The following is a 13693-nucleotide window of genomic DNA, read 5'->3' on the forward strand; positions in this document are numbered from 1 at the left end:
AGGGGGGCCACCGTGTACAATGTGAGATTCAGGGGGGCCACCGTGTACAATGTGAGATTCAGGGGGGCCACCGTGTACAATGTGAGATTCAGGGGGGCCACCGTGTACAATGTGAGATTCAGGGGGGCCACCGTGTACAATGTGAGATTCAGGGGAGCCCCCAACATACAGTGTGAGATCCGGGCACAAGTATTAGATCAAGATGTAGTCAATGGATGTAAACAATGAACTTCCCATATCACAGCAAGCAGAGATCTTGTATTGTAGGCTCCTGTTATTACAAATCTGGAGTCTAAAGCATGAAAATCCCAGAGAGTCCCCAGCAGCGGGCGCCCCACATTGCCCCAGACCGGCGCCAACACGTGGGGGATGGGCGGCAGAGGATTTAATCCCTAAGAGCCTAAAAGTCCTGCGTCCAGTGATTGGGGGGGGGGCTGATCTGTGGGGGAGGGGCACTGGGAGAGGAAGCCGCCCGCGGGCACCCGCCCCAAACACAGAAAGTGGGTCACATCAGCAGCCGGAGAGAGGAGCGACGCCACATGATGGGGGTGCAGTCCTGTATGCTGCTCCGGAACAACATCACAGGATTAGATACACAGCTCAGCAGACAGTATCACACAGGATAGGATTAGATACACAGCTCAGCAGACTGTATCACACAGGATAGGATTAGATACACAGCTCAGCAGGCGGTATCACACAGGATAGGATTAGATACACAGCTCAGCAGGCGGTATCACACAGGATAGGATTAGATACACAGCTCAGCAGACAGTATCACACAGGAGAGGATTAGATACACAGCTCAGCAGACAGTATCACAGGATAGGATTAGATACACAGCTCAGCAGACAGTATCACAGGATAGGATTAGATACACAGCTCAGCAGACTGTATCACACAGGATAGGATTAGATACACAGCTCAGCAGACAGTATCACACAGGATAGGATTAGATACACAGCTCAGCAGACAGTATCACACAGGATAGGCTTAGATACACAGTTCAGCAGACAGTATCACACAGGAGAGGATTAGATACACAGCTCAGCAGACAGTATCACACAGGATAGAATTAGATACACAGCTCAGCAGGCAGTATCACACAGGAGAGGATTAGATACACAGCTCAGCAGACAGTATCACACAGGATAGGATTAGATACACAGCTCAGCAGACAGTATCACACAGGATAGGATTAGATACACAGCTCAGCAGACTGTATCACACAGGATAGGATTAGATACACAGCTCAGCAGTCAGTATCACACAGGATAGGATTAGATACACAGCTCAGCAGACAGTATCACACAGGATAGGATTAGATACACAGCTCAGCAGACAGTATCACACAGGATAGGATTAGATACACAGCTCAGCAGGCAGTATCACACAAGATAGGATTAGATACACAGCTCAGCAGTCAGTATCACACAGGATAGGATTAGATACACAGCTCAGCAGACAGTATCACAGAGGATAGGATTAGATACACAGCTCAGCAGACAGTATCACACAGGAGAGGATTAGATACACAGCTCAGCAGACTGTATCACACATGATAGGATTAGATACACAGCTCAGCAGACAGTATCACACAGGAGAGGATTAGATACACAGCTCAGCAGGCAGTATCGCACAGGATAGGATTAGATACACAGCTCAGCAGACTGTATCACACAGGATAGGATTAGATACACAGCTCAGCAGACTGTATCACACAGGAGAGGATTAGATACACAGCTCAGCAGACAGTATCACACAGGATAGGATTAGATACACAGCTCAGCAGACAGTATCACACAGGATAGGATTAGATACACAGCTCAGCAGACAGTATCACACAGGATAGGATTAGATACACAGCTCAGCAGCACTGTATCACACAGGATAGGATAGATACACAGCTCAGCAGACTGTATCACACATGATAGGATTAGATACACAGCTCAGCAGACAGTATCACACAGGATAGGATTAGATACACAGCTCAGCAGCAGTATCACACAGGATAGGATTAAGATACACAGCTCAGCAGACAGTATCACAGAGGATAGGATTAGATACACAGCTCCAGCAGACAGTATCACACAGGAGAGGATTAGATACACAGCTCAGCAGACTGTATCCACAATGATAGGATTAGATACACAGCTCAGCAGACAGTATCAACAGGATAGGATTAGATACACAGCTCAGCAGGCAGTATCGCACAGGCTAGGATTAGATACACAGCTCAGCAGACTGTATCACACATGATAGGATTAGATACACAGCTCAGCAGACTGTATCACACAGGAGAGGATTAGATACACAGCTCAGCAGACAGTATCACACAGGATAGGATTAGATACACAGCTCAGCAGACACATCACACAGGATAGGATTAGATACACAGCTCAGCAGGTAGTATCACACATGATAGGATTAGATACACAGCTCAGCAGACAGTATCACACAATCTCAGGTCTGTGTTGCTCCTGGGGGGGCGCAGGGACGTCCGCAGTGTCCGTTTCATGGACCTCACAGCAATGATTGTGTCAGAAATTACCTCACGTCTTGTATCCGCGGAGGGCGTTAGATCTGGGCGCTGCGGGCGAGGGACGCACGGGTGACAGGAGAGCGGCCAAAATCTGCAGATAATTTCACGCTCCAGCCACATCCAAAGCTGCATTTACAGTTCTCGGCTGGTTTATGCTCTGCACAGTCAGTAATGGGGGTCTCTACTGATGCTGGGCTGCCCAGTCCGACCCTAAACAGGAGCCCAAGTGTCAGCAGCAGGCAGCGCTGGGGGGTCCTCGCTGCCCCCCAGGAGGGAGGTGTGTGGGGGAGGGGCAATATCTGCAGCAATGCTCTATCACAGTGATGGCGAACCTATGGCACGGGTGCCAGAGGCGGCACTCAGAGCCCTTTCTGAGGGCACCCACACCCTGGAAATAGTCTATGGTGTACTAATATGCCCTAGACTTTTCCTGCCATTCATCAGCGCCGGGCGCACTATGAACAGCACAGGCAGCACATTGAATATAGGCAGGCTATTATTGCTGAATGATAAAGTACATGGAATATATACTATATTGGTATTCTGGTTAAATTGCCGAGTTGGCACTTTGTGATAAATAAGTGGGTTTAGGTTGCAGTTTGGGCACTCTGTCTCTAAAAGGTTCGCCATCACTGCTCTATCACATGAACTGCTCTCACTGAAAAAGCAGAAATCCAAGAAAAAAAGGAGAAAACTGATGAGAATGGAGCTCTGGGGGACTCTACAGGTGGGGCGCCCCCTAGTGGCAGCTGTGCCAGGACCCCAGATTGGGTGTTACCTGCAGGGTTGGGGTCCCCCCTGCCATTCATTTTCTCTCTACACCTGTGCTGAGTGGGCGGTGTCTTCATGGTGTGATGTCAGACCTATGCTCTTTGCTCTGACCAATCAGATGCCTTGTCTCTGCTTCTCCCCCTCCCCTCTCACAGCATTAGTCTCAAACACAGGCTGAGGTCACCGCCCTCCTCGACCAATAAGCACACTGCCAAACCGCAGGATGTCAACTCTGCCCTCTAGGGCCCTACGCCGCCCCGCGCCTCTAGGGCCCTACGCCGCCCCGCGCCTCTAGGCCTTAAAGAGACAAATTGTCAGATACGTAACCCTTTCACGCTGCGATGCACATCCTTCTCCTCCGCGTTGTCAGGGACTTACCACGTACAGCTGCTTCCACAGAGACGCCCATTCTTGCAGCGTGGACGTCACCTCTGTGACGAGAGGGTCTTCCACAGGAACCACGGTCTCATACTGCCTGCAGGGGAGAAGACACATGAGGGGTCACCACAGAGCTCCCCAATACCTGGCACTCTACTATTGGGGTGCCCCCTCCCCCCCATGGGCAACACTCAGATAATTACTCTGGGAATTAACACCTTTATAAAACATCAGAGTCGCAGGGCCCTAAAGACCCCCCACCGTGACTGCAGCAGACGCCCCCGCACAGTCACCGCAGTAGACGCCCCCACACCGCTTCTACAATGTAGCTGCTATTTCCATGACAACTCCACCCCCTCATGTACACAAATGTCATGTGGCGCGCGCGCTCTGGACAATATGGCAGCTGGTTGTCAGCTTCACATACTGGAGTCTTGGGCAATGTGGACTCCACATGCTGCTGCTCCCCCATGCTTTACACTGCAGCCCTGCTGAGACCAGGAGCGTGCATGCTGAGGTCTCCCTGAGCTCATAGGTTCGGGGCCCTAAGGACTGGTGCAGCCCTGCAACTGTACCAGTAATCCCAGTATACCGTCTTTCAGCGCAAGCAACATTGCGTGGCGTCTACATGTTCTCTCTGTGTTACACACATGAAGGTGAATTAACCCTTTATTGTGCAGGATTAGTCTGTGCTCTCCAACGGGACAGTAGTGTTATATCCAGTAACGGCGGACCAGATCCTAATCTGCATGTGACCCCCATACTGCCGCTCTACAGGCAGCCCGCCCCCGCACCCATCTCCTATAGCAACCGACTGAACGGCTACGGTTCCCAGAAGATCACCACTTGAACCGCTGACTGTACCCCCGGGGTTTATCTGTATGCACCAACCCCTCAAATTGTACATACATCATACAATGGCACAGCCTGCCATGTCCTGACACATCACAGAGCCTGCCATGTCCTGACATGACATATCGCACAGCCCGGCATATCCTGACATATCGCACAGCCTGGCATATCCTGACATATCGCACAGCCTGGCATATCCTGACATATCGCACAGCCTGGCATATCCTGACATATCGCACAGCCTGGCATATCCTGACATATCGCACAGCCTGCCATGTCCTGACATATCACACAGCCTGCCATGTCCTGACATATCACACAGCCTGCCATGTCCTGACATATCATACAGCCTGCCATGTCCTGACATATCACACAGCCTGCCATGTCCTGACACATCACACAGCCTGCCATGTCCTGACACATCACAGAGCCTGCCATGTCCTGACATGACATATCGCACAGCCTGGCATATCCTGACATGACATATCGCACAGCCTGGCATATCCTGACATATCGCACAGCCTGGCATATCCTGACATATCGCACAGCCTGGCATATCCTGACATATCGCACAGCCTGGCATATCCTGACATATCACACAGCCTGGCATATCCTGACATATCACACAGCCTGGCATATCCTGACATATCACACAGCCTGCCATGTCCTGACATATCACACAGCCTGCCATGTCCTGACATATCACACAGCCTGCCATGTCCGGACATATCATACAGCCTGCCATGTCCTGACATATCATACAGCCTGCCATGTCCTGACATATCACACAGCCTGCCATGTCCTGACATATCACACAGCCTGGCATATCCTGACATATCACACAGCCTGGCATATCCTGACATATCACACAGCCTGGCATATCCTGACATATCACACAGCCTGGCATATCCTGACATGACATATTGCACAGCTTGGCATATCTTAGTTATCACACATACGATCACATATGAATACACATATTATGGCACTGCCTGGCATCTCACATGTTGGTGCAGTGTGGCATATCGTACATACAGCGGTGCAGTCTTGTGGCACATTTATGAGGCAGTGAATAAGTTAAATGACAAGCACCCCCCCCCCCCCCCCCCCCGTCTGCAGATGTCTGCCTCCAATATCCTACATGCACAGCGCACATCCCAGGGGTCACGGCTGTCTGGGCAGGTGGGTGGCACATTGCCCGGGTGCAGGGAGAACCCTAGAAGGATGAAGCTCCTACCTCTCCGGCACCGCTGCCTCCTCTCCGAGCCGTGCAGTAATGAAGCGGCCAAAAAGGAGCGAAAAACAAACCTCCCACGTACACAGCTCCCCAGAGCACACACCGCAGCAACGCACAACCAGAGACACACAACCAGAGCACACACCGCAGCAACACACAACCAGAGCACACACCGCAGCAACACACAACCAGAGACACACACCGCAGCAACACACAACCAGAGACACACACCGCAGCAACACACAACCAGAGACACACACAGGAGAGACACACAACCAGAGACACACACCGCAGCAACGCACAACCAGAGACACACAACCAGAGCACACACCACAGCAACACACAACCAGAGCACACACCGCAGCAACACACAACCAGAGCACACACCGCAGCAACACACAACCAGAGCACACACCGCAGCAACACACAACCAGAGACACACACCGCAGCAACACACAACCAGAGACACACACCGCAGCAACACACAACCAGAGACACACACAGGAGAGACACACAACCAGAGACACACACCGCAGCAACGCACAACCAGAGACACACAACCAGAGCACACACCGCAGCAACACACAACCAGAGCACACACCGCAGCAACACACAACCAGAGCACACACCGCAGCAACACACAACCAGAGACACACACCGCAGCAACACACAACCAGAGACACACACAGGAGAGACACACAACCAGAGACACACACCGCAGCAACGCACAACCAGAGACACACAACCAGAGCACACACCGCAGCAACACACAACCAGAGCACACACCGCAGCAACACACAACCAGAGACACACACAGCAGCAACACACAACCAGAGACAACCAACCAGAGACACACAACCAGAGACACACAACCAGAGACACACACCGCAGCAACACACAACCAGAGACACACACCGCAGCAACACACAACCAGAGACACACAACCAGAGACACACAGCAGCAACACACACAACCAGAGCACACACCGCAGCAACACACAACCAGAGAGAGACACAACCAGAGAGAGACACAACCAGAGAGACACACAACCAGAGAGACACACAACCAGAGAGAGACACAACCAGAGAGAGACACAACCAGAGAGACACACAACCAGAGACAGCAACGCACAACCAGAGACACACACAGCAGCAACGCACAACCAGAGACACACACAGCAGCAACGCACAACCAGAGACACACACAGCAGCAACGCACAACCAGAGACACACACAGCAGCAACGCACAACCAGAGACACACACAGCAGCAACGCACAACCAGAGACACACACAGCAGCAACGCACAACCAGAGACACACACAGCAGCAACGCACAACCAGAGACACACACAGCAGCAACGCACAACCAGAGACACACACAGCAGCAACGCACAACCAGAGACACACAACAGTAATGCACAACCAGAGATACACTACCAGAGAGATACAACCAAAGGGACAACACAACAAAGCACAACCAGAGCAAACACCTCTGAAATGCACAGACACACAAAATAAGGTCACAAACCACAGCAACACACAACCAGAGCACACACTGCAGCAATGCACAACCAGAGACACAACTAGATACACACACCGAGACACAACCAGAGACACAAAATCAGAGCACACACACCACAGCAACGCACAACCAGAGTACACTCCGCAGCAATGCACAACTAGAGACAAACAACCAGAGACCCACAACCAGAACACACACCAAACAATGCACAGAGACACACAACTAGAGTACACACCGCAGCAATGCACAGAGACACACAACCAGAGCACACACTGCACCTGCCAACGCACAACCAGAGAGACACACAGAGCACATGCTGCGTCAAAACACAACCAGAGCTCACACTGCAGCAACACACAACCAGATATACACAGAGCACACTTCGCAACAAAGCACAACCAGAGCACACACTGCGACACACAACCAGTGAGATACAACCAGAGCACACACCACAACCAGAGACACAAAAAAACAGCACACACAACCAGCAGCGCAGAACTGCAGCAATGCACAAACACCTCTAGGAAAGGTAACGGCAGCCATATTGGTTGTCAGGCTGCGTTCCTGCGCTGGCATCAGACGTGCACTGACAGCTCTGTATTAAGAGGAACCTGAATTCCCAGCTTGGCGGATCCCACAAGTGAAGGGGAACGTCTGGTAAATGTGGCTGCCATCCTGACAAGTGTGTTAATGCCTGGTGCTCATGAAATATGCATGGTACAGGGACACATTACTATCCAGTGACCAGGAGAACATGAAGAAGATGTCATGCACAGCCTTGGCGGGGACGTCACGTGTACAGCCACATAGGACTGATTGGTGTCCGCTCTCCAGGAAAAGGCAGTATAAACTAAGGAGGTGGCACTGACTCCTCCACAGACTGTGCCGCGCGGCGTCCGCGGGCACCGACCTGTCACACTGATCACCGGCGCCACCTCAATCTGTGGCAGCTGCTTACCCTGCAGGAGGCGAAAATGTCAGAGACTGGATCAACTTACAGGAGGCTTTTAACGGTCCCCACACAGAGGACTGGACCTGGGACTTCTCTGTCAGTTACCAAAGACGCAGCAAATCTACCTAACTGCAAACACTTTACAGGCCACGAGTTACATCATGTCACAACCAGAGCTGCATCCTCAATTCTGAAGTTACTCCATGTCTTACACTGCATTCACAACCAGATCTGCATTTACAATTCTGACACCTCTAGTGCTGCCCACAATGCACCACATCAGAGCATGCCCGCTACAGACACCAAACTGGCAGGGCGCAGCAGAAAGATTTGGGGTATTATAAGAGTGAATTGGTAAGGGCAAAATGTGGAAGTCAGCGGAGTACAAGAAATTCTATAACTGCAGAAATGTGATTGATGATTTGGAAGTGACTGGAGGATAAGACATGCAGTAACAGTAGAACTGGGAAGGCAGCTTTAGATGTGACTGGAGCACAAGACATGACAACAATATAATTGCGAGTGCAGCTCTGCATGTAACTAGAGTAAAAGAAATGGTCTAACAACAGATTTGGGAATGCAGCTCTGGATGTGACCACAGCTTGTCTTATTGAAATCTTCATCTCATTCGTTCCATGGGTGACATCTTCCCGGAAGCTTCAGAGGACTACACCTCTCAATATCCACGTTTCTTGGAGACGTCTTGCTGATGTATGAAGGACGACTTCCCGTCCCCTCTTGCTTCTCATCTGGGTCTACAAAAGCCTCCATGTTCCTGTCACTGACACCCACGAGCGACGCGGCGGCGCACACTCCTCCTATTGCGCTGCAGCGGCGCACACTCCTCCTATTGCGCTGCGGCGGCGCACACTCCTCCTATTGCGCTGCGGCGGCGCACACTCCTCCTATTGCGCTGCGGCAGCCACATGATCGACCTTCATGGGATGAGAATTGATACATTTGTTCCTCTGCTACAACGTGTCCGATTCTGATACATTGCGGGTAGAGCCCGGGGTATGATGCCCGAGCGAGGCCTCCTGACCCCCCCTGCAGCCGGTGACCCTGCCTTCATTTCTGGGGCAGGACGTAGCTGTCCAACTACCACACTCGGCCATGTTTATTTGCATGGGGCTGCTGTTTCTGTCATCAGGTCATCCCTCTCCCAACTTCTCAGGACAGTCAGTCACAGAGCTACAATCCTCCTGTCACTGCGCAGAACCCTCCCACCCCATGTGTGGCCCCTGAGGCGTCCGGCCTGACTCACCCTCTGTTGCTGACTGTAGCCTTCTTCAGGTGGATGATATTGGCCGGGAAGATGCCCTGCAGAGAAGACAAGACGACAGAGAAAGAATCAGAGGAAAAACTTTATATTCAGTGTGAAAAACTGACAAAATCAGCGACGAGACCCAGTAAGGATCTCCCCTCCTCCGACACACTCTGGGGCAGCCCCCTGAAGCTGCAGAGGAGACCCCCACACACCCCCAGTGAGGAGACCTCTGCAGCAAAAGAGGATGGAGAAGGCTTTACAGTATCACTGCACGACTACAAGAAGATACTACAACATACCCCAGGATCCAGACAGCCATGGGCAAGAAGAAAATACAGAGATCCTTCAGTTCTGAAGATGCAGAATAGTGAGTGCAGCTCTGGAGTATAATACAGGATGTAACTCAGGATCAGTACAGGATAAGTAATGTATGTACACAGTGACTGCACCAGCAGAATAGTGAGCGCAGCTCTGGAGTATAATACAGGATGTAACTCAGGATCAGTACAGGATAAGTAATGTATGTACACAGTGACTGCACCAGCAGAATAGTGAGTGCAGCTCTGGAGTATAATACAGGATGTAACTCAGGATCAGTACAGGATAAGTAATGTATGTACACAGTGACTGCACCAGCAGAATAGTGAGTGCAGCTCTGGAGTATAATACAGGTTGTAACTCAGGATCAGTACAGGATAAGTAATGTATGTACACAGTGACTGCACCAGCAGAATAGTGAGTGCAGCTCTGGGGTATAATACAGGATATAACTCAGGATCAGTACAGGATAAGTAATGTATGTACACAGTGACTGCACCAGCAGAATAGTGAGTGCAGCTCTGGGGTATAATACAGGATATAACTCAGGATCAGTACAGGATAAGTAATGTATGTACACAGTGACTGCACCAGCAGAATAGTGAGTGCAGCTCTGGAGTGTAATACAGGATGTAACTCAGGATCAGTACAGGATAAGTAATGTATGTACACAGTGACTTCACCAGCAGAATAGTGAGTGCAGCTCTGGAGTATAATACAGGATGTAACTCAGGATCAGTACAGGATAAGTAATGTATGTACACAGTGACTGCACCAGCAGAATAGTGAGTGCAGCTCTGGGGTATAATACAGGATATAACTCAGGATCAGTACAGGATAAGTAATGTATGTACACAGTGACTGCACCAGCAGAATAGTGAGTGCAGCTCTGGAGTGTAATACAGGATGTAACTCAGGATCAGTACAGGATAAGTAATGTATGTACACAGTGACTGCACCAGCAGAATAGTGAGTGCAGCTCTGGAGTATAATACAGGATGTAACTCAGGATCAGTACAGGATAAGTAATGTATGTACACAGTGACTGCACCAGCAGAATAGTGAGTGCAGCTCTGGAGTATAATACAGGATGTAACTCAGGATCAGTACAGGATAAGTAATGTATGTACACAGTGACTGCACCAGCAGAATAGTGAGTGCAGCTCTGGGGTATAATACAGGATATAACTCAGGATCAGTACAGGATAAGTAATGTATGTACACAGTGACTGCACCAGCAGAATAGTGAGTGCAGCTCTGGAGTATAATACAGGATGTAACTCAGGATTAGTACAGGATAAGTAATGTATGTACACAGTGACTGCACCAGCAGAATAGTGAGTGCAGCTCTGGAGTATAATACAGGATGTAACTCAGGGTCAGTACAGGATAAGTAATGTATGTACACAGTGACTTCACCAGCAGAATAGTGAGTGCAGCTCTGGAGTATATACACAATACAGGATGCTACACGTTTTGTTCACGATTTAATCATCTGTTGCTTTTTTGCATTCAGTTTGTCTTTTATTAAGAGAATTATTAATAAGTAAATCGGTCTGGAACGAGGCGCTGATGCCTACATGACTCCTGTCAGCCATGAACCCATCTCTAGAATCCAGTGCCAGAGGTCACATCTTCTGCTATTAGAAGCGTTGTGTGCCCCTGGCACATGGAGCTGATTGTGCCCTCGACTTGGGGGCTTCTCAGGCTGCGGGGAGGTCACAGCCGTGTCAACAATGAGCTGAGAAACTGTCTCCCGACCTGCTGGTCCCTACACGAGGGTCACTTTTGGCTCTGTGCTCAGGACCCCGGCATCCTTTTGAAGTTTCTATGGAGATGTGAAGAGAGAGTCTGCAATGAGTGGGTATAATGCTGCCATTGTGCTGACCCTCACCCGCCCCTGCCCGTCCATCACTGCGGATTTCTCCTCATTCTGCGTTTTCGTACAATGGTTATTTTAAAATGATCCCATTATCTTCAGTCAGTGACAGGGAACCAATCACTTCATATCCATGGGAGGACTACAAATCCCAGCACATCCATCTCACACAACAATGACAGCACACAAGACTATAGACTCTGCACAAAATGCATCTCCAAAATAATTTGCAGCATTAATTTAAGGGGAGTTACAAGAACTACAACATCCAGCATGCACTGCCACTTGTCGTAAAACCCTGGAGGCGGAGAGCCATGAGGAGGAGGGTCATAAGGAGGCGGAGGGCCATGAGGAGGAAGGTCATGAGGAGGCGGAGGGCCGTGAGGAGGCGGAGGGCCGTGAGGAGGCGGAGGGTAATAAGGAGGCAGAGGGCCATGAGGAGGAGGGTAATAAGGAGGCAGAGGGCCATGAGGAGGAGGGTCATAAGGAGGCAAAGGGCCATGAAGAGGAGGGTCATAAGGAGGCAAAGGGCCATGAAGAGGAGGGTCATAAGGAGGCAGAGGGCCATGAAGAGGAGGGTCAAGAGGAGGCGGAGGGTCAAGAGGAGGCGGAGGGCCAAGAGGAGGCGGAGGGCCAAGAGGAGGCGGAGGGCCAAGAGGAGGCGGAGGGCCAAGAGGAGGCGGAGGGCCAAGAGGAGGCGGAGGGCCAAGAGGAGGCGGAGGGCCAAGAGAAGGCGGAGGGCCAAGAGGAGGCGGAGGGCCAAGAGGAGGCGGAGGGCCAAGAGGAGGCGGAGGGCAATAAGGAGGCAGAGGGCGAAGAGGAGGAGGGTAATAAGGAGTCAGAGGGCTATGAGGAGGAGGGTAATAAGGAGGAGGAGGGTCATGAGGAGGCGGAGGGCCATGAGGAGGAGGGTCATAAGGAGGCAGGGGGCCATGAGGAGGAAGGTAATAAGGAGGCGGAGGGCCATGAGGAGGAAGGTAATAAGGAGGCGGAGGGCCATGAGGAGGAGGGTCATAAGGAGGTGGAGGGCCATGAGGAGGAGGGTCATAAGGAGGCGGAGGGCCATGAGGAGGAGGGTCATAAGGAGGCGGAGGGCCATGAGGAGGAGGGTCATAAGGAGGCGGAGGGCCATGAGGAGGAGGGTTATGAGGCAGCAGAGGAAGGCCATGAGGAGGAGGTGGATGAGGGCCATGAGGTGGAGGAAGGTTATGAGAAGAGGGAGGAGGGTTATGAGGGAGGGTCATAAGGAGGGCCATGAGGAGGAGGGTAATGAGCAGGAGGAGGGCTATGAGGAGGAGGGTAATGAGCAGGAGGAGGGCTATGAGGAGGGGGGTAATAAGCAGGAGGAGGGTCGTGAGGAGGTGGAAGGTCATGCGGAGGAGGGCAATAAGCGGGAAGAGGGTCATGAGGAGGTGAAGGATGAATATAAGGAGGCGGAGGAAGGCCTTGAGGAGGAGTGTAATAAGCGGGAGGAGAGTCATGAGGAGGCAGAGGAGTTATATGAGGAGTGGGTTCATGTGGAGGAAGCAAAGAAGAAGGCCCAATAAGAGGCAGAGGATAATGCGCCGGCTGTATACTTAGTGTGGTCCTCAGAGTGCCTGATGAAGGGCGATTATTACGCCTGAAACGTTGCAACTGACAAAAAAACCACCTATTCCGGCTGAAATAACATGAAATAAAATCATTTAATTATCACTAAAAAAGGAGTGCTGTCTAAATATTTGTGACACTTACAAGTTCTGGAGGTGGAGCCTTAGAACGCTACCCGGACGTGCACCCACCCCTGCCATTCTATGAACAGAGTGCTGTGGCCAATTTTGTTGTAAAAGAGGAGGAGGGTGTCGGAGAGTAATGAGAGAGAAGAAGGTCATGAAGAGGCAGAGGAGGATAATGAGTATGAGGATGCTCATGAGGAGGCAGAGAGTAATAATGGTATTGAGGGGGAGAAGGCTAGTGAACAAGAGGAGGAGGGTAAT

At 51.0% G+C, this 13693-nt stretch overlaps 1 protein-coding gene across 4 annotated transcripts in view; it reads right to left on the bottom strand.

Moving 5' to 3' along the window:
* DOCK3 (dedicator of cytokinesis 3) overlaps window positions 1–13693 on the bottom strand; it is a 110657-nt gene that overhangs the window by 63171 nt on the left and 33793 nt on the right. For all 4 annotated transcript variants that reach the window (XR_006387151.1, XM_044273278.1, XM_044273277.1 and 1 more), the window contains exons 4-5: window positions 9518–9573; window positions 3692–3788 (exon numbers count right to left, since the gene is read on the bottom strand). Coding sequence is in view for 3 of the 4 variants with exons in the window: in XM_044273278.1 (XP_044129213.1) it covers window positions 3692–3788; window positions 9518–9573 (153 nt within the window). In the remaining variant the exon portion in view is untranslated. The remainder of the gene's footprint in view (window positions 1–3691; window positions 3789–9517; window positions 9574–13693) is intronic.

This window comes from Bufo gargarizans, unplaced genomic scaffold (genome assembly GCF_014858855.1).
Source record: "Bufo gargarizans isolate SCDJY-AF-19 unplaced genomic scaffold, ASM1485885v1 fragScaff_scaffold_573_pilon, whole genome shotgun sequence".
In the NCBI taxonomy this organism is placed as follows: Eukaryota; Metazoa; Chordata; class Amphibia; order Anura; family Bufonidae; genus Bufo; species Bufo gargarizans.